Consider the following 20,451-nt stretch of genomic DNA (forward strand, 5'->3'; position numbering starts at 1 on the left):
GTGTGTGTGTGTGTGTGTGTGTGTGTGTGTGTGTGTGTGTGCCGACTGGGAAAAGTGCAGTAGGACATGGGTGGCTGTTATCGTCGCCTCTTTAGCTCTCTGACTCTCGCCTGCTGTGTCTTTGTGGGAAGTGTAGACAACAGAACTGGGTGAATACTTCCACACACTTGAAGTTATTTTACCGACAAACACAGCTGAAGGTATTAAAGCAGGACTCCTGGGACAAATGTGAATTAAAACCTGTGTCATTATCTGTCAATATTACTTTAGTTCTGGCAGCGCTTGCAATCTGAACATTGAGATATCACTTTAAAAAGAAAGTCACTGTTCAAGGAAAGTCTTTCGCATCAACACGTCAACCTGAGACCGGTGCCGCAGGACCTTTATTCTTTCATGAGTCGTGGCAGGAGCGCTCCAATCTTCTCCCAAAAAAAAAAAGGCTAAGGTCAGTTTTCAGACAACTGTGCAGCAGTGGCGCACAAAGAAATGAGCGACCCGTGTCAGGCTGCAAACTGGCACAAATGCCACTCAAGAAACCTTTCTTTTTCGGACAAGATACCTCTGGGAATTGCTTTTATAGAGCAGCACAGATGTAAAGTTGGTCAGTAACTACAGCGACACGACAGGACAACATTCCTAATTGTTATCAAGTCATATGTTTGGAAATCAATTTTTTTATTTTCATGTGTAGTAACAGTTTCCCACCTTTTCAACGTTTGCATGCACCTATGAATCTGTTTCTCAGTTTGCACACCTCAACTGTCCTGGCCGGAAAATCAACAGCGTAAATCCTCCGTTCAAATGCTTCAAGCGATCTGTACACGAACATTTTGCTGACACGAAACCTCTTGTGATTGTGTGAATATTAACAGGCCCCCTCTTTGAAGAATCGCTTTCTTTCTGCGCGTTTTCCCTTGTGGCGTGTGGATTCAAACGGACAAATGTTTTGTCAGAAGCCCCGGGCAGCTCCCCCGCTCGCAACCGAAGATAAAGTGTCACTTTTCTCTCTGTGAGGTGCTAAAAAAGTTTGGACATCGGCGGCCTTTGAAAGTCAATTTCACCTGCTTTTCTGTGATTACCGACTGATCTCGGACTAAACTGTCGGGATGCGGTAAATCCATCCCAGCCGTCTGGCGCGCCGAGCGGCTGAAAACAATGCTTAAGAGTAATTTGAAGCTACTATCTGTCCCATGCCTGTTGGGGGAATGATAGCTTTTTAAGTCTATTCAGAAAAACAGTCTCAGGGGGGACGTGGCCTATCTGTGATACTAATACATCACTTTCAACAAGTGAGGAGAAACATCAATACAAGCTAATATAAAAATGATTACAAACTATGCCTGGTGACATTTTTGCCACTTTGCTGAGCACGCCACTTAAGATCTGAACAGGAGCAGGGCGATGCGTCGAGAAATGAAGACAGCGAGAGAGCGAGGTGGGCGATGGAAGGTGCATTTATGAACGCCTGTGGGTGCGCGAGCGACAATCGTGGGCTGTGTTTGAGAACTCTCTCCATCAACTTCTGCTGATTGCATATTTACATATTGTTTACAAATGCATACAGGAGCAGGAGCCGCGGATAATACGCTCGCGTGTGCACAACAAACAGGCCCGTGCAAAGAATCCCACCCTCGTGCAGAGAAAGATAACCTACAGATGTAGTAGTACTCGTGTCCAGGCCTGAACTCGAAGCCCAGGGAGAAGGGAGTGAAGAGCTGGAACTTCTCTGAGAAGCGCAGGGGTCCGTCTGGACCGCTGGGGCGGTTGCACTCCCAGCGCTTGAAGCCACGCATCCTGTGCTGGCAGGAAGTGTAGCCCTCGTGGTTGACCATGAACAGGATGTAGCGCTCCATGCGCCCGTGGGATGGAGGACCCTCGTAGTAAGGACAGTAGATGTCCAGATAGTCGTTGATGTTCACTGCCACCCTGTACTCTCCATGCCAGAACCTGCAAGACGGAGAAAACAAGTTGAATTTTTTTATTTTTTTCCATGAATAAATCACAAACAGGCTCGGGGACACGCACACAATCAGCGGGCAGAGGTCCGTGGTTTGCAGTGAGTAAAAAGAGATTGTAGGAGACATATACTTTAAGAAAAATCTATACGTTCCTGAAAAACTATGAATATTTACAACATATATTGAATTTCTGTCTGATTGCATGGTAGCGTGTGTCCACTTAGCGCGGCCCTGACGCGTAACGTGAGTGTTTGAAAGAACATTTTTGTGTTTTGCGCATAACACAGAGGAAGATCAGAGGCCAGCAGAGGAACAGCAACCCCTTAGAGCTTCAGTGTTTTGCTCAAGGACTTTCTGATAGATGATTTGTAAACCACCTGAGTCACCGTAGCACACAGAAGAAAATATATATATATATATCCGAGAGGGTAGTTTTTACTTATTTTATAAATAAAAGTGAAGGTCAGAAAAATCAATGATAATCCCTCCGGTTACAGAAAACTGTTTACATGTCATTTTATTTTTATTTTAATAAAGCTTTGCGAGCTAATCTTCGCAGGAATTAGCAGCACGTTTGATTTTTATTCGTCCGAGTCAGCGCCCGAATGAGCCGACTGCCATGATACTCTAAAGGAAGTGGGTCATGTGATGGTAGACAGCACACATTATTATCCCAACCCCCTAAAGCAGTGTACTGAGGTGGATGTGGTGAACGTCCACTTAGTTCAGTACACATTCGGATCACCGGGGTTGACATGATGAATAGAACTGGGTCATAGGTTAGTGAAGAAGAAGAAATATTATTCTATCCACACATTGTGGAGGAGCATCTCTGACAATGTGGCAATTCCCCTCCTCCTCCTCCTCCTTCTGGCACACATTAAAAGGGCCTGGGAAATAAAACGCAGGCAACATATGGAAATGCATGAGATGGTGCTTGAACCCGGTGGCATCTCTCCTCATCCCGTTCCAACAGCCTCCGCTGCTCGGTCGTAATACAGTCAAAACATATGGTTGCATTTTAAATCTATATAATACAGAGTATTTCTGTTTGTGTTTTGGAGCCGGTGTTGCTTACATACGGAAACGGCACTTCTGTTTACAATCTTGAAGTCAGTGGAGCGAAACGGTCGCTCTTAAAGGACGAGGCCGGCGATATTCTATATTTTTGTTATTGTCAACAAATGCCTTTAAAAGCCCAATAATGTGATTTATGTCTATTTAAACTTTTGATTATTTGAACTTTCTGATTATTCTACAGACATAAAACATTAAAAAATCAGTTTGCAAAGCTTTTCTTTCTGGGTTTGTTGAGGGTTTAAATTCAGCTGCAGATTAATATATTTCAGTACAACTGTGCTGCACATGTGTGTGTGTTCTTAGTAGCTGGATAACAGTTAAGTTGGCACAGTGGAATGAGCCCCATCAGGCTTTGGACACACTTTTTTGAAAATATAGAATATCACCAGTATGCTATAATGTCATGTTGACCTTCCAAACACAGGACATATTAAATGAATGCTATCCATCCATCCATCCATCCATCCATTATCTATTATAACTGGTTGTCCTGTATAAGGTTGCAAGGCTGGAGCTTATCCCAGCTGTCATTGATTGAGAGGCGGGGTACACCCTGGACAGATCAGCCAAACTGAATGAATGCTATCCATTAGCAAATGTTTTTATCAATATTTCAAAACTGTAGACTTGTTTAACCACCAGTTTTAATGTACACCGATCAGCCACAACATTAAAACCACAGACAGGAGAAGTGAATAACATTTGCCATCTTGTGATGATTTAGTGTTCTGCTGGGAAACTTTTGGACCTGGCATTCATTGGTGTGGATGTTACTTAGACATGTAGCACCCACCTAGACCAGACCAGGCACCCCCACCCCATAGCAATGACACCCCTTGATGGCAGCAACCATCCCCAGCAGGATGCAGCCTGACACAGGTACACACACACAAAAACGCTTTAGGAACAACTCAAAAAAGAACATAAAAAACAGCACAAGGTGTTGACCTGGCCTCCAAATTCACTAGATCCCAAACTGATCAAGTATCTGTGGGATGATCCACCGAGGCCCCTCCCCTCAAAGCCCCCCACTAACAACATCCTGTTGCCAGACACCACAGGACACCTTCAGAAGGCCCATGTCCATTCTCTGATGAGTCACAACTGATTTGGAGGCACAAGGGAGACCTACACAATATTAGGAAGGTGGTCATAATGTTATGCCTGGTCAGTGTAGATAACAACTTTATTTAATGTATACTTTCCTATAACATCAAGACCATTTCAAAATATGTGTCATTTCAGATGTTTTATTCATTTCAGTCCATAAATAATATGTACCAGCTTGATAATCTTTTTGTTTTTGCATCTTTAACAACCCACAGAGATTCAAAATCCAACTATCACTTTGAGACGCCCGTCAGTAAACCATCTAACATTTCAAAGTGTGTTTAAACGAATTAGTGTAATAGCGTGTGAAATCTCTCCGTGGACTTGTCTGCGTCTGCGGCGGGGCCGCTTCTCCTGGCGTTCGTCTTTGGCTCCGATCAATTTAGCTTCAAATGTGCCACATAAAACATATTTAAAATTCAGCTGTCGCGTGTCATCAAATCTTGTTTCGCGGGAGCTCGGTAAATTTGAGAAGCGGGAAAAACGTCTTCAATCAAATGAGCATCAACAAAGCCCGGTTGTCGGGCAAGCTCGCCTCCTCAGATGGTGCCTACACACACCCGCGCGCAGATTGAGCTTTTTAAACAAATTCATCATTTTCCCCCCTCACCTTGGCAGTAATTGATTGCCTGGAATGAAGACATTTTGGTCTAAGCACTTTTGGTTAGTGGGATATTTAGCTTTGGGACAAATTATCCCTATAACTGCAGTCCTATCTCTCCCCCAGAGGGCAAATCAGGAAGTGAGTTAGATGTGAAATGAGCGTCTTCATGCTTCGGTGACCTATCAGAGTGCGTTTTGCAGCTTCTAAAGGGATCCTCGAACAGATCATTTAGAGGCATTGATCCACTGGGGAGCTTCTCTCGGCTCTCTCTGCTCCCAATCAACTCTGATTAACAACTAAAGGGGAAAGGCAGAGAGAGAAACAGAGGGAGAGATGCACAGAATGAGAATAAAAGGTCTGAGAGGAGAGAATGGAGGGAGTGAGACAAAGAGAAAAAGGTAGAGGAGGAGGAGGAAGAGTGGAGATATGTGCGGAATAAGGACAATAGAGAGGAAAAGGCAAGAGGAGGGGGATACGCATAGGGATAATGAGATAAAATGAGAGGAGAAAAAGTCAGAAAGAAAGAGTAGAAGAGGAGGTGGAGGCCAGCTGGAGGAAGAGCAGATGGAGGAGGAGTTTTTCTCTCTTTCATTTCAATTTATACGACTGTTTTTTTTGCCATCTGAGACAAATGCGCTTTGCCCATTGACTGAGCACTGATACATTTATGGATGAGCACAATTTCAGCATTACTGCTTTAGATGTATAATGAAGTGTTTGCGTGTGTGGTTGGTCAAATGGCCTCTTGGTAAAGTGGGTCTCCATGAGTGGGGATGCTCAATCCAAGGAAGGGCTAATGTGCCAGGATACATTAGGTTGTATTAAGCTACTCAGCACCCTGCCCTGCTCCTGTGACACTGTCTGCATTCCTAATACGCCAAAGCGGGAGGAAACTGTCTGTGCAGGTGTGTGTGTGTTTGCGCCACTGCACTCCACAGTGTGGTGCTGGCGTGTGGATGAGTTTGTGTCCCCGCATCCTCTCCTCTCAGGCTATGTGTCATTTGGAATTAAACACACACACTGCACTGACCAAAAAGACATGGGAATGCACTCACACTCGCAGCTTGTCGCTTTCTCAAAGAATCTATGTGTGTGGTGTGTCCGTGTGTGTGTTGTTGGTGCAGATAGTGTGTTTTTCTTTTTCTTTTAATGTGCATATGTGTTTATTTTAAAGCGAACAAACTTGTTGCAGACACTGTGGCATTTGAAGGAGTCACAGTGCTGCTATGTGATATCTCACTTTGCTGCACTGATCACACTTTGTGCAGGGCGTGATCAGACTCACACTTGCTATGCAGATCCTACGCTGTTGTATGCATTTGTACTTGTGCACTGGTATGTCTAAAACACTGAACAATGGCCAGTCAGCTGCGTTGAGTTTCTCACTGTACTTAAAAACAGTGGTGTTTGGAAGTGAGCGGCTCATGTTGTGTTAATAAGCGCAGAACAAGAGTTACTTTCCCTGAAATCACTGCAAAGCAGAAAAGAGACGAGGCGTCTCAGTTAAGTGGTGGGTAGAAGGTAGAAGGAGAGTTAATTTCCTGTGCTTGTGCAGCCTTGTGCATTACAGTGTAACGTCACAACGTGTAGCTATATTTCTGGTCAGGTGGATGTCAGGCTTTAGGCTACATTCACACTGATAGCTCTAACATAGTATTTGAAATAAATGTTCATAGGCATGTGTCTGCTGGCAGTGTGGTTTGGGAGCATAGACTGTATAAAGATGGGCGGCGGAACAACTCTTTAAAAGTGAAGCAAAAACAAGTAGAGCACCCCCTGGTGGCTTGCTGCAGTATAGGTCAGAAGCGCCACCTCCTCCATGTTAGTGGATGGGACACATCAAATAATTTTTTTTCAAGGATGGTTTGATGGTCATTTTAGGCAGTTAATATAATTATGATGCATGTTCAAGTGTCATTTTTTTGGATACATTTTGTTTTAGTTATTATTATTTGACGCTATACAAACAGGATGTGACATAATGGCAACTGCCAGTATCATCGATAATGTGGCTTCGCGTGACAGTTGACCAGTGACACTGATTCAGAGTTGTCTCAAAGGGAATACGGGTTCGTATCTGAGTGGTTACCTGGAGCAGAGAGAGGCCCACAAAAGGAATTAAATCACAGGTATCTAGCTATAATATTATATTCTCTCTGTGTGTCATGATTTTTAATAATCTGTGTTTCTGTCCGTCTAGATGAAAATGCAACCCTGGAGTTTCCCGAAAGCCTTTTAGATGGCCTTAAAGGGGAACTACAGTTCTGAGGTTGTGGACGAACCATAGCAGTAGCAAATTACAGGTAAACAAGCCAGGTCAGGAGACATCATTCGGGGTCTGTAGGTCAATCTACAGACCCCGGATGATGATAACAGGTAACTCCGGACTCAACGGGGAATTGCACTAGCGTACGATAACAAAATACTGGTGAAATAAACGAGTTTCGCGGCAGATAATGCGTTATTTAGAGGCTGTGTTTCGGTGCCCCAGTCACTCCCACTACATGAATATACGCTGATCTAATCATCTCCTGAAGGAATACGAATCACACAAAAGTTATATGGGTGAGTAAACGACCGTATTTTATGCCAGAAATAAAGTCCAGGTTGCAAAAAACAGTAGTTCCCCTTTAAGATGCTGTGTGGCATATTCAAAGCTTTAAGGCATGTATAATGAATGAATGACTAAGTGTGGATGCAGCTCTACATGCACTGCAGCATACATACAGTGTAGACAAAAGTCTTAAGAGCTGCAGTACACGGTCTGCTGTGTGAGTTTAACTTAAATTTTCATAAAATAAGTGTCTGCTCATGTGTATTCATTTAAAGCCCCTATGCGTACAATTTTGTAGTTTTTTTGATTGCATTGGCATAAAGCTGCGGTTCCAAAAAGACAGTGTAATGAGCTCGCATACAACAAAACACATTCCCCTCTCAGTGAGTCTTTTACCCGACAATGAAGATATATGGGCACACGTAAAGTGGCCTGCGCCAATTTTCTCTCGTTTTTTTGACAAACTATAACATCCCCCAAATCTATTCCATCACAATAATTGGACAGACGCTATAATACAGTGATATGAAATTCTACACAGAAGGGGCTTTAAGGTAGCTTACAATAAACTACAGCGCAAAATTATAGAGTTCCTCTAATCCTTTTCCCTCTTTCTGTGTAAACTCTTATCACCGGGACAAGGGATGCTGCATACATCTTATTTTACGGGTGATAAAACTTGATTGTCTTTCATTTCCAGAGAATGATATCTGTTTGTACTCCTTGCATGGTGACAGTCAACATAATTTTGAAAACTTGATAATGAAGTTCAGATAGAATAGGAAGGGAAAACTTTACCATGTCCCCTGCTTTCAAATATCAGTAGTGTAAGAGAAAAACACACTGCTGCAAATCTTAAATCGTGCTCGTAAAACAGATTGCCGTTGAGGTGCATGTCGTACATGGTGTTTTCAGATCTTTGTTCCGCCGCCCGGAGCCGTTTCTTTTTTTAATAATATCTGTGTGTAAACCAGTGCAGTGTGATGTGAGGATTTGCGTCGTTCCTAATTCCCTGATGTCTCACAGATTCTCCTCACTCTCTCGGCGCGACTGAATTGCCTGGAGAGGTTAACCAGATGCAGCTGAAGGACTTGGCTTTTGCCTACCGGCTCTCTCAAAGCTTATTCATAGTCTGCGTAAAATTGTTTTATGGTTTTATCTGCACGTCAGGGTGAAAAGAAAATAGAAACCGAGGAGAGAAAAGGAAGAAATGCGTTTGTACGTCCGTGCATTGTAAATCCAAGCATCTCCGCGTACACTAATATTGTGTAGTGGTCACTCTTTAGTATTCAGGTATCACTGAGTCATCGTCATCATCATCCCGCGGCACGGCTGTGATCAAAGCCTCGGGTTGAAGAAGCCTTGGATGTTTACCATACCTGCCTGCGTCCTAAACAGCAGGACGGATCAACCGGCGAACATCAAAGGGCGCTTAAGCTCTCTCCCCCATTCTCTTCTTTTCCTCTATCTCAATCCATAACTTTCCCCTTTCCCCAGGTTCGCCTGATCTCCATCGGCCTCTCCAACCGATGCAGCATTCACACAGTCACACAACACACAACACTGAGATTTTGGTTAAAACGAGGGTTTCAAAGCAGATGTAGAGGTTGCCTGCACAAAAAACTGATGCAACATTTCAAAGTACAAGGTTTCCATGAGGCAAGCATTCCTCTACACAAAAAGGACACGTTAAAAAAAGCACTTAAATATAAAAATTAAACAAACGTGACAGGGTAGTTACAAATCACAGCCATGCTAATAGCTCCAGATGACTTCCTGATGGACGAGTCGTAATTACGAATCATGATTACAATGAAAAGACTGCAGGAAACCAACCTCCACTTTTCCTCTATGTGCATTTTTTCTGTACCAAATTGAGGCCAAACAAACTTCCAGTTACTTGTTTTATTGTAATTTAAGTTCTTTTTGAAAACCATTCACACAACCAGCTCTTAAAATTCCACTTACAACTCATGTGTTCAGTTAATGGAAGATAATTTTACCATTGAGGTCATTGTTTACATGAATTATTAAAGGAGTGCTGTGGACTTTTTGGCCACTAGGAGTGCTGTAGAGCAGTGTTTTTATGAGTGAGTGCCGACTTTGTCAGCATCGAAAGCAACGAAACATCGAATGTAAGTAAAACATTTAAATTGCTCACTGAAATCAAAGTTTTTCTACTATTGGACAGCCAATAAAGAAAAAAAAAAATCCGTTGCTTATTCATTACATCACTCCATGTTTTTTGGAAGAGGAGTCAAGAAGCAGAGGCGGACGAATCAGACATGGATCGATTTTCAATTTTTTAACAGGCCGTTCATCTTCACCAGTTGAGGGCGAACGTTGTGAAAATTCAACTTTCGTTGCCAGCGTCTATCTGGCGACTCGGTGGGGGATGCTTTTCAGCCAGCGCTGAGTTTATCATCATCCTACCATTGACAGCGATGAAGATCCGGTTCGCTGCCGACACCACACACCAACACAATGAGATTGCACCAGCACTGCTGCCTAACCGTGACATTTTCTAGGCACTGTTGGCTGAAATGAGAGTGTGGAGTTCTTCTAAATGTAGAATTTCATTTCCGACACATGAAAAGTGCACACTTTCACCTCATTTTTGCCCGGGAAGGCTGTTTCATCAGGCGAGTGTTCAAGTAGCCTCCGTTTCGTCACTGTCTCAGTCTCCGGCTCCTCCACAGCTTCAGTCACTCTCAATGCCTCTCCAATTAACTCCACATTACACTCCGTTTCTATCTCTCCATCTTCATCTGCGCCTGTCATTTGCTCCTTCTTTCCTTTGCTTTCCCTCCCTCAATCTTCATCCCCACTCTCTTCGGCTTAATTTTCTCTCTCCGCGGCCTCTTTTCTCCTTCCATCGCCTTCACTTCAGGAGTGCAGCAGCATCTTTTGACATCCTCCCCAACTTTTCCAGACTTCCCGACACTCATTCTCCACTCTGTTTTCTCCTCCTGCCTTCTCCTCTGTCTTGACTTTCTTCACCCCATTAGTGTTTTTTCTCCCAATCATCCCTCCTTCTGCTTCCTGCTCGTTCGGTTTGAATGAATGTTTAAAATGACTCACACAGACGCGCACCTCTCACTAAGATTCTTTCGTTTCTTTTCTCTCAGCATGAGGTGTTCCTTTCTCATGCTGTCGCCTCTGCCTGTCTCCCACCGCATTGCTGCCGATGCTAACGTGTGCAAAATTTCAAAAGTTACCTCCCTCTACACAAACACAGTCAGACATGCATATGCACACATATACGTACAAGCACTTTGAGGCGTGCCATCACATTCTGCGAGGATACAGTAAACACACGGGGTGCAACGTAGAGCCAAATTAACGCGGAGGGAAATATTGGGATTCATAATCGCAGACGCACATGTTTAATTATGCAAATTAGAGCTTGACGCTCACTTCTGCGAGCGAGGAAGAGAAACACACATACCGCACGTGCACCGCGCAGACAGAGCGTGGAAAAAGAAACCCAGCACACACACACACACACACACACACACACTCCAGGGCTCGAGTCGTGATGTTTTGACAAGTTCCATATCTGTCGCTCTGAATAGTGTCACCCATAGATCACCGTGGTGACATTCAGCACATCTGAAAGGTTATTATGTATGTCTTCAAGACGGGCATCGCGGGGCCCCCTACAGATTAACCGCAGTCTGTGCCAATCTCTGGCAAATTCACACACACACACAGCGTCAGACGCAAATACGCCTCCCCATTATACACACAGACACATACAACCTGACGCCCACAGAGTGAATTAACATAACAAACTTTTATGGGGAAAGAAAAAAAACGCTCTAGGCCCCCTGGAAGGATAATTGTCATATTGGTGATGTGGTAGTAAAAATACACACACACACACACACACACACACACACACGAAGAAGAGACAGAATATACCCAGACAGGTAGAGTGACAAAGCCAGTGATGGATGGACAAGCAGGACAAGTTAGTCAGGCACACAGGCACATGCGGCGCATCTGACAAGCTGACAGGCCGAGTGAATGATATGCCTGTATCAATCTCCCTGTTTTCTGAGGGGCATCCACCGTGATGCAGCACCGGCTTTGGCACCGGCGACTGCGTATTGGTATCGACAAGGTTGGCTCAGAAGAGACGGGCCAACGACGGAGACGATGGCCGGCGTCCAAGCACTTGGAGAAATGTCACGTACCCACAAAGTCAATGTTTAAAGAAGAGACAAGAACGGCCTGATCTATTTTTCATCCCTTCGACGCTCATGCATTCTTCAGATTTCATGATGCAGTTTTAATGAGTTTCTTTTTTTCTTTTTTTGTACGGGGGGTTGTCAATCAACAGGATCGCCACTATGTTGTGAAGACTGACTAAAGGAAACTTTCATTTCCACAAAATTTCCTTCCGGCGTCCGAGTTAAGAGAGCGGAGCTGCAAAACCAAATCTTTCATGAGTTTACACATTTATGATCATTTAAGTCCACATTCTGCACCAAGACTCCTCTGGTTTTGCAGCTCGATACTGATAAATGCTCAACGGCACAGACTCAATCATTAAAAAGAACGACCATGCTTTCATTGCATTATCTCACATTACGTGTATGAACTCCAACCCGCACTTTAAAATCCTATAGTTTTAGGTTTAGCTGCTGTATTTTATTGGATTGTCAAGCTTTAGAAAGAAAAACAAAAGGGTTAATAGGGTTTCCCTCGCTCTCTGTTTAGCGGTTTGACTGACAGATTAGCTGAGAGGGTGATTGACAACACGATTATCTAAGTGACAGTGTGCTATCCGACTTGCTGGCCCACTGACTGACTGACTGGCTGGCTCATTGACTGTCCACCTGCAGAACGGCGCGAAAAACCCGACTGACTGCTAATCTTACACATGAACAAACTGGCAACGTGTCAAACCGTCTGACTTATTAACCGTCCGTCTTCCCGCGGCATCACCCGCTGGCTTAGGGATCCTCATCTAATATGGATGCGTTGATCCAGATTGACGAGGTGAACTAATCCATGTAGTTTGGGTCAAAGCGTTTGAGCCTCTGCGGGTTGGGAGTCATGGAAGCGGGGGGTTGGAAGCGAACGGGGGAAAGCTGGTGTATAGATTGCTTTGCAGCATCTCTAATGAGTAATTAAACACTTGAATGGAGTCCAATTAAGATACACACCGGGTATGGGGGCACGCACGCGCACACATGTGCCCCCGTGCCGACGCACAAGCAAACATCTGCATGTAAACAAAATCAAAGGCACACATAGGGGAGCGTGCGCGACCATAGTAATAGTCACCCCCGAGTAAATAAATCAAAAATAGAAACACACACACGTGCTCGAGTCTCGCCACATTAAGAGGAGCCATATGGGTTGAATCTTGTATGTTGCTCAGGATGGAGTGAAGGTCAGTGCCGGCTGATTCTTATAACGCTAGCATCTCCTCCCCTTCTCCCCCCTCTCTTCCCTTGCCCTCTGTGTGTCTGTCTCTCCATCTCCATCTCTTCTTTGCCCCTCCTTGAATCTCTCCCGCTTACGTTCTGTCCACTTCTCTTTGTGTCAATCTCTCTCTCTCTGTGTCACCCGCTTTCAATTCAATCTCGGCACCAATTCCAAGCTGCAAAAACAGACAAAAACTACATCTGGATTGATTTCTGTTCAAAAATTTAAAATGACCCGCGGTCGGTTGTGTCAGCCGGATGAGACTTCTTCTACTTGTGAATAATGCCCGTCAAGAGCTAAGGCCGAGTCGCACAGTTCGACTGTTTTCTGTCAACGAGCAAAAGCACTGATAGATGTCCTGAAACATTCTGTTACAAGTCTCTTCGAGAAAGCATCCCTGGTGTTGCATTCGCTCGGACAAGGAAAAAAAAACTAACCTTCAAGCCGGTTTATCTCCACAAGCTTGAGTGAGGTGTGCAAAAACTACAGATGCCGACTCTTGCTCTGGAAAGATGCGGGGATTAAGAGTTCGCAAGCGCCCCAGTTATCCAAAAACTACTTTGAAGTGTACAAATGTCTCAGAGAAGCCTCTGCAAAGGAAAATGTTAGGTGCACGGTTGGGCCGGCAAAGCCTCCGACTTCCACGCCATCTCCTCTCGCTGGCGAGTAATTACGTTCACATCGACAATGCTTCCTTTTGATTAGAGATTACGACTCTCCAGCAACAGAGTTGGGTGACATCCATGACCAGAAAACTGTTATTATTAATCCGTTAAACCAACAGAGAAACATAAATCAGAGGAAAACGACGCGTTTCCGCCATTTTTCCAATTGAATCCATTGTTTATAAGCCTAAATTGCTGCAAATCAAACGCAAGGAATTCTCTCACTTCTTCATTTTTTGGTACAAATCAAAGGCGTGCTGCTGTCTCTCAGTGTTTCTGTATTCCTGTCTCCCACTCACCACATCTTGGAGTAATCCCACTGTGCCCAAACCCTCTTTTCTCATCTTCTTCCTTGCCACTGATCTCCCCAAAAATTCCACCCCCACCCCCCTTTCCACCACTACTCTTTTATTCTTTCTCTCCTTCAGAAATTTCTCCTCTGGTAAATGTTAAATCGCTAACTACACTCTAAAGTGAAATAAAAAGAAATGTTCAGGCCCGTAGCCCACTTTAGAGAGATAATGAACACGTTTGCATATGCTCTTTGCTACAGTCGGGCTCAAACAGTTTGCTTTGACTCTTTACGGCATCGTCTGTTTCTTGTTAAAAAATTCAGATGTTACATACATTGAAGCACAGCTATTTGATTTTCTTTCTTTCTTTCTTTCTTTTTTTTTGTCATTTTGAAATCCAATTGATGTTAAATTTGCGTGATCTGCTCTCTGAGTTAAATGCCCTGAACCCTCTGTTTGAGAAAACTAAATTCCCAGAAGGGACGAACGTATCATTTAGCTTTATAACAGTGGCCTCTTTTTGTTCAAGGAGGATTGCCTTTGGTTATCTTCCCTGCGTATATTCAATCAAAACATTGCATTTAAAGCTGTATTTCTGTTTCAGTCTTAAGCTACAGGTCAGCTAACTAATATCTCCAAAAACTAGACGGAAGCCTTGTCCTGCTCCTTATCTTGTCAAACACGAAACCAAACAAGCATCCATGAAAGTGAAAGGAAATCACATTTCTAACAGCATTTTGCAGGTTTGCAAACTGAAATTGAAATATTACTTGCAAATGCACCAATCGGGCATAACATTATGACCACCTTCCTAATATTGTGCAGGTCTCCCTTGTGCCTCCAAAACAGTTGTGACTCATCAGAGAATGGACATTGGCCTTCTGAGGGTGTCCTGTGGATCTGGCAACATGATGTTGTTACTGGGGGGCCTTTGAGGGGAGGGGCCTCTGTGGATCATCCCACAGATGCTTGATCAGTTTGGGATCTAGTGAATTTGGAGGCCAGGTCATCACTTTGTGACGTTCTTCATGTTTTTTTTTAGTTGTTCTTGAACTGTTTTTGCGCGTGTGTCTGTTTCAGGTTGCATCCTGCCATCAAGGAACTTCATTGCTATGGGGTGCGGGTGCCTGGTCTGGTCTAGGTGGGTGCTATATGTCTAAGTAACATCCACACAAATGAATGCCAGGTCCTAACGTTTCCCAGCAGAACACTAAACTGCAACAAGACGTTATTTACTTCTCCTGTCAGTGGTTTTAATGTTGTGCCTGATCGGTGTATATACCTACAGCCTAGTCCGTCTCTTATTTCACTGCCTGGTATAGAAAAGCCACCCGAACAGAGCATCAGAAAACCTTTTTTTTTTGGATGCTTCCTAGATGTGCTATTTTATTCTATCTGACCACCGGAGATGGTGAATTTATAGAAACCTGAGTTACCTTTTCAACTTCTGTTCCTACACCATACTCCTAGTAGCTGTGGGCTATTCCGTCTTTGTCACAGCGGTTACTCCCCCTCTCTGCTCTGGAAAACAGACATTGCGGGCTGAGCTAAAAGGCTTCGCTGTCTGCCGTGCACCGGTGTGTGATCGTCACCACGGACAACTGATTTAAACCTTTATTATATACAATCTGATCAGCTTAATGAGCATTGTGTTTGCCACAGTCTCAGGTTATATCTTTAAGACAGGAGATGCGTTCATCACATTTCTCAGACCTCAGTGACAGACTCTGCTTTTTTTTTTTACAGAGAGCCGCAGTATTTGAATAAAACCTTTGTTCCTCCAAACAAAACTCCACGGCTCCACAGATTTCCTGGTGGAGGTGTGAAGTAGTGGATGAAATATGAGACTATTAATCTTGGCAAGGCAAGCTCCTGTTTAGAATAATGCTAAAACACTGATAGTATGATAAAAACTCACACAAAATGGAGTAAAGGAGTAAAGACAATGTGTACGGGATGCGATGCACATAGTTTTACTTAGTTGATCGTGTGTTTTTTCCACTGTGCCTAATTTGCATTGCTGTGTTGGGTCTCAGATGTAAATGAGCTCCCAGTCAATCACATCTGTGGACCATCCGCACAAATGTTTAAAGGCTAACGGAGGATACGACACGCTGTGATACCAAACAGACGAGCTTGGCTTCCATTCAAAAGCAGAAAAATGTTTCAGGAATAAAATTTAAAAACCATCTCGAGGACGCGTTTTAGTTGGACTTTTACCGCAGCAGCGTCATCTGGGGTTAATAAAAGGATCTGTGCCAAACCCCCAAAAAACTACAGAAGAATCCAGATTTTTATTTTTTTTTTATTTTTTTTGGTCCTCTCGTTTGTCTCTCATCATCTCCATGGGTTAACTCTAATCTTTTTTCTCACCACCTCCCGCCTCTGTTCGCCCCTTTTCTCTGTCTCTTCTCCCTTCTCCCTCCCTCTGATCATCTCCTTCCACGGTGCTCTTCTCCCCAAATTTCCTTCGCCACCCTTTCATTCATCTCTCTCTCTCTCTCTCTCTCTCTCTCTCTCTTTCCATCTGGTGTCTCTCTATGAGCATTAATCAGAGTGCTCAAGCACCATGACCAAAACAACTCCACAGAGACTCGCGGCTTCTCTCTCAGAGTCTCTCTTCTTCGGTCTTGTTCCCTTTTTTTTTTTTTTCATCCCTCACATAGTCACAGATAGCCTGCACCCACTGCACACACACACACGCACACACACACACGCTCAGAAATCCATAAACATAAGTCAATCTTGGTTATGATTCCAACCTAGCCCGAAGCTACTTTGGTCGCGATGGCAGGAGTCTTTCATCCATCTCGAAAACTTGCTGTTGTGTGCAAAGAGCTGATTTTCGCTAAAAGCACGGGGAGACGAATTGTGCAAAGATGTCCCGCGGTAGTGTTTTTCACGCACTTGTCTCGGGCTCCATCCATCACGGGCCGAGTCAATGCAAATCACTAAACTGAGTTATGAATTCACGCCTTCCAATGAAAACCCTCGATGTTTCCCGCTCGCGGCGGGCTTTGCAGGCCGCGGCCCGAGTGTTAAAATCCACATTTGGGACCGCATCTGGATGCTATGATTCCCTTGACATTATATAAAAAAACCGCGGTTGTGCTAGTCGAGAACAGGTCACGGCTTGTTGATGAGGACATTGGCATTTTGGATGGCGCGGCCCGGATCAATATTAGGACTGCGTTGTGATGGGGAGCCAGTAAATGTTGCACATCATTTCATGACACAAAGGTGCACGCACGGCTTTAAGCTCCAATAAAGGCTTTTATGACTGCAAAATGAGACGACATCAAGCAGTTCTAGGACGAGCTGGAGGGCTGGAATCATTATTTTAGCTGTAACTGATAAATATGAGGCACTCTCATTCCACTAATGCAAACAAAGACATGCCAATAAAACGGCTCTGCTCAGTTTTATGAGCCTTTAAGTTGCATTAGAGGAAGACTGTCCTGTTTCCAGGATTTTAGGCAGTTTCGACAAGCCGCCCTCCATTATTCCTCGTGAAAATATCTGCCAGGTGATGCCACATGGAAGGATGGGGGCAATTACGCTTGCAAACTCTCACAGAGCATCACGAACAGGGCTAAAAAGTTGACGCTATCCGTCATTTGAATTGTGCTCTGTTTGCCATTTGTTTAGCGCCCTAACAGCGATAATAATTTCAGATCCAACTCTACTTCTAACTTTATATATTTGGCTAATGAAATCATGATGGGGAAAAGGCTCTGTCAGGACAAAACTGTCTTCCTTCCATCTCCCTCCGACTGTGCATCACATTTTTATGAATAGGAAGCTTCCTGGTTCTTGTGCTCTGCAGAATTAATGCAACAAACTAAGTGGCTGCAGCTCAAAATTGAAACCAGAGTAAAAAAAAAGATGGCAGAGTTTTACTGTAGCTGTGAAAACTGCTGTTTATTTAGGAACTTCTTAGGGTTTACAGAGGCGTATTTTTGGACATGCGCTCTCAGACTATCACACTCGTCTACAGCCAGGCTCCCCCCCGGTTCGCCAAATATGTTTTATCTGGTGCCAAACACACGACAAGATCACAGTGAGCAGCTAATCAGACTCCGGGGCCTGTGTTTATAAGGCTGTTAGAAGCGAAAGATAATGATACAAAATCCTTTCGCTCTTCGCTCCTACTTGATAATGAGTCGACTTAAACGCGCACTTGATTCTGAGAGGAAACCTTTGGATCTGGCATTCGAGAGGATCTTACTCAGCCATGTAGCACCCACCTAGACCAGACCAGGCACCCCCACCCCATAGCAATGACACTCCTTGATGGCAGCAGCCGTCCCCAGCAGGATGCAGCCTGACACAGTAACATGGTTTACTCAAAAAAACATGAAGAACAGCACAAGGTGTTGACCTGGCCTCCAAATTCACTAGATCCCAAACTGATCAAGTATCTGTGGGATGCACTGGGACAAGCCTGATCAACCCATAGGACCCAAAGGCCCCTACTAATAACAGACCAGACACCACAGGACACCCTCAGAAGGCCCATGTCCATTCTCCAATGAATCAAAACTGTTTTGGAGGCACAAGGGAGACCTACACAATATTAGGAAGGTGGTCATGATGTTATGCAATGAATTTGATCCAAGCTTTTGCAGGAAAAAAATAACGTAATGTAGGCTTTTTGAATGTGATTAATCACGGGACCATTTGGGAACCGCTCTAAAAGGGTTATTCCTACTCTTAACTACAAGCAGTAGTAAGTCCGTTGACAAATGTGCCTTATTTCTTCACACTCAGCAGGAAACAAATACTGCTGTTAATATGTTGCCTATTTAAATCCGTCTTGGGGTTGTATAAATATGTGCTCAGCCTTTTCAGAATTCCCCTCGCAAACCAACAAGCGGGGTCCTCCGTTGCTGTTTGTCTGCAGCCTAATGGATTTAAGGCCCGGATTAACCTGTGAGTCAGAGTCTGAGTCACCACACCGCGCTCATGACTCTAAGTCTATAAAAAGACAAGAAGAGTCCTATTCATCAGAGTTTCTCTTATTTAAGCGCTTGTTTATGTCAAATCATATTCTACGAGTGAGCTGGAACATCTTGAATTATAACAGGCTGCTGTTTTTTTGTTTTGTTTCAAAGCCCCAAGATGCAATCTTCTGTAGCGTGCCACGAGGCAGGTGAAGGGTTAAGGTCTTATCTCTGATGGAATCACAGCCACCCACCAAACGCTCAGTAGCCCGTGGCCTGTGCAAACAAAGACGCATTTAAATAGACATTTTCAAGAGTTTGATTTAATGGTTTAAAACGGCAGAATGGCAGGAGCCGGTGTCTTTATCTACTTTATTTCTCCCGGCGTCCGTTAGCGCTTCTGCACGGATCTGAGGCGAGAGGAGCTATATGGCGGAGCAAGGGTTAAGGCTTTAAGAGGATGATGTGTGTTCGGACGTCTTTTCATTGTGAAGGAAGGGAGAGCAAGAGCTTTTTTTTTTTTTTTCCTCTTAAATGGGAACACAGCTTTTCTCCACCGGTGGCCAAACCTTGACCCTCAAACCGATCTAGAAATAGGCATTCGCTAAGGGAGGAGAAAGAAAGAAACACACTCGCACACATAAAGCCTCCAGCCTTTCCTTTCAACGCACACATACCCCCCTCCTCCACCCTCCACCCCCATCCCCATCCCCAGACCCCCCGAGCCCGCCCGAGATAGCGCACGGACACACACATCGAAAAACGTGCACGCACAGACACAGCGCGCGTGCACGGGTTCACAGCATGGTTTTCCACTTTTCCACTCTGGGGAGAAGGTGAACTCGTATTGTCGACTGCTGAGTAAAACAGCCCAGTGCACACACGGCCGTGCACAACCACATGCATCACGCGCACATCCTTCAGACACAGACCCAGACTGTTGTTCCAGATGTCTCCTTTTTTTTTTAACCCTAAGTGCATCTCAGGAGATTTCCAAAAGAAATTGCGCTTGTGTGCTCTCTTCTACTCACCCGTTTGCTGTTGTATGCGTGTGCTCTGTATTTCTGTGTCTTACTGTACGTGTATTTTATAGTCTAACTATTTTCAGATCAGAACAGAAAGAAGTAAGATAAAAATAAAGCCGTTGAGGCCGTTGTTATCAAATCTACATAATACACTATACATACGGTACATGAGCAACATCAGACATTCAGAGGGAACTGTTCCAACAGATTTTGGCTCAACTGTTCGTAACAATTTCCACTCGCAGGATCAATAAAGCACATCTATCCGCGCTGCCCGTCGATGCCGCTCCTCTCCTACAGCTAATCACAGAGGGCCGGGTTAATAAAACATTAAGGAGCACGATGGTGCACAGCAGAGATGTTTTGGTAAGTCTGCAACTTGAAAATTAAACTCGCAAATATCTGCTTTTGGCTACAGGCGGTGAGCCCATTCTATAAAAATATGATCCGTGCAACAGTCTGGATTTGATGAGAACGGCACCCCAAATGTATGCAAACAAAGTCCTGCTGCTTCAGCTCCCGCGCCTCATTCTCCTCCCCTTCATCTCCCCAAATCTCCCGTTCGACCCAGCTCCTCCATCTCCCGACACCGGCTTTGCTCCGGGCCAGCATGAAAGCAAAGCGAGGAGCCCAGAATGCGACAGGCTGCCCCTGGCAGGTCGACGGAGTTTATGGCTCCTGTGCGGCGGCTATGCGGCTGTAGCAGTGTGAACAGCTGCACGCTGGGAAAGCCGTGACATCTGTGTTTACCGGCTACACAAAGATAGCCTGCATAGAGGT

The 20,451-nt window shown here is 44.4% G+C and overlaps 1 protein-coding gene across 2 annotated transcripts in view; it reads right to left on the reverse strand.

Annotated features, from left to right (window-relative positions):
* Window positions 1-20,451, reverse strand: part of efna2a (ephrin-A2a) — a 77,182-nt gene that overhangs the window by 4,688 nt on the left and 52,043 nt on the right. The window contains exon 2 of one of the 2 annotated variants that reach the window (XM_084569560.1): window positions 1,655-1,947. In XM_084569560.1, the coding sequence (XP_084425686.1) occupies window positions 1,655-1,947 (293 nt within the window). Of the gene's footprint in view, window positions 1-1,169; window positions 1,948-20,451 lie in introns of those variants that run through there. The other variant, XM_084569559.1, reaches the window with a different exon arrangement.

Source organism: Chelon labrosus (assembly GCF_963514085.1).
Source record: "Chelon labrosus genome assembly, chromosome: 20".
Lineage (NCBI taxonomy): Eukaryota > Metazoa > Chordata > Actinopteri > Mugiliformes > Mugilidae > Chelon > Chelon labrosus.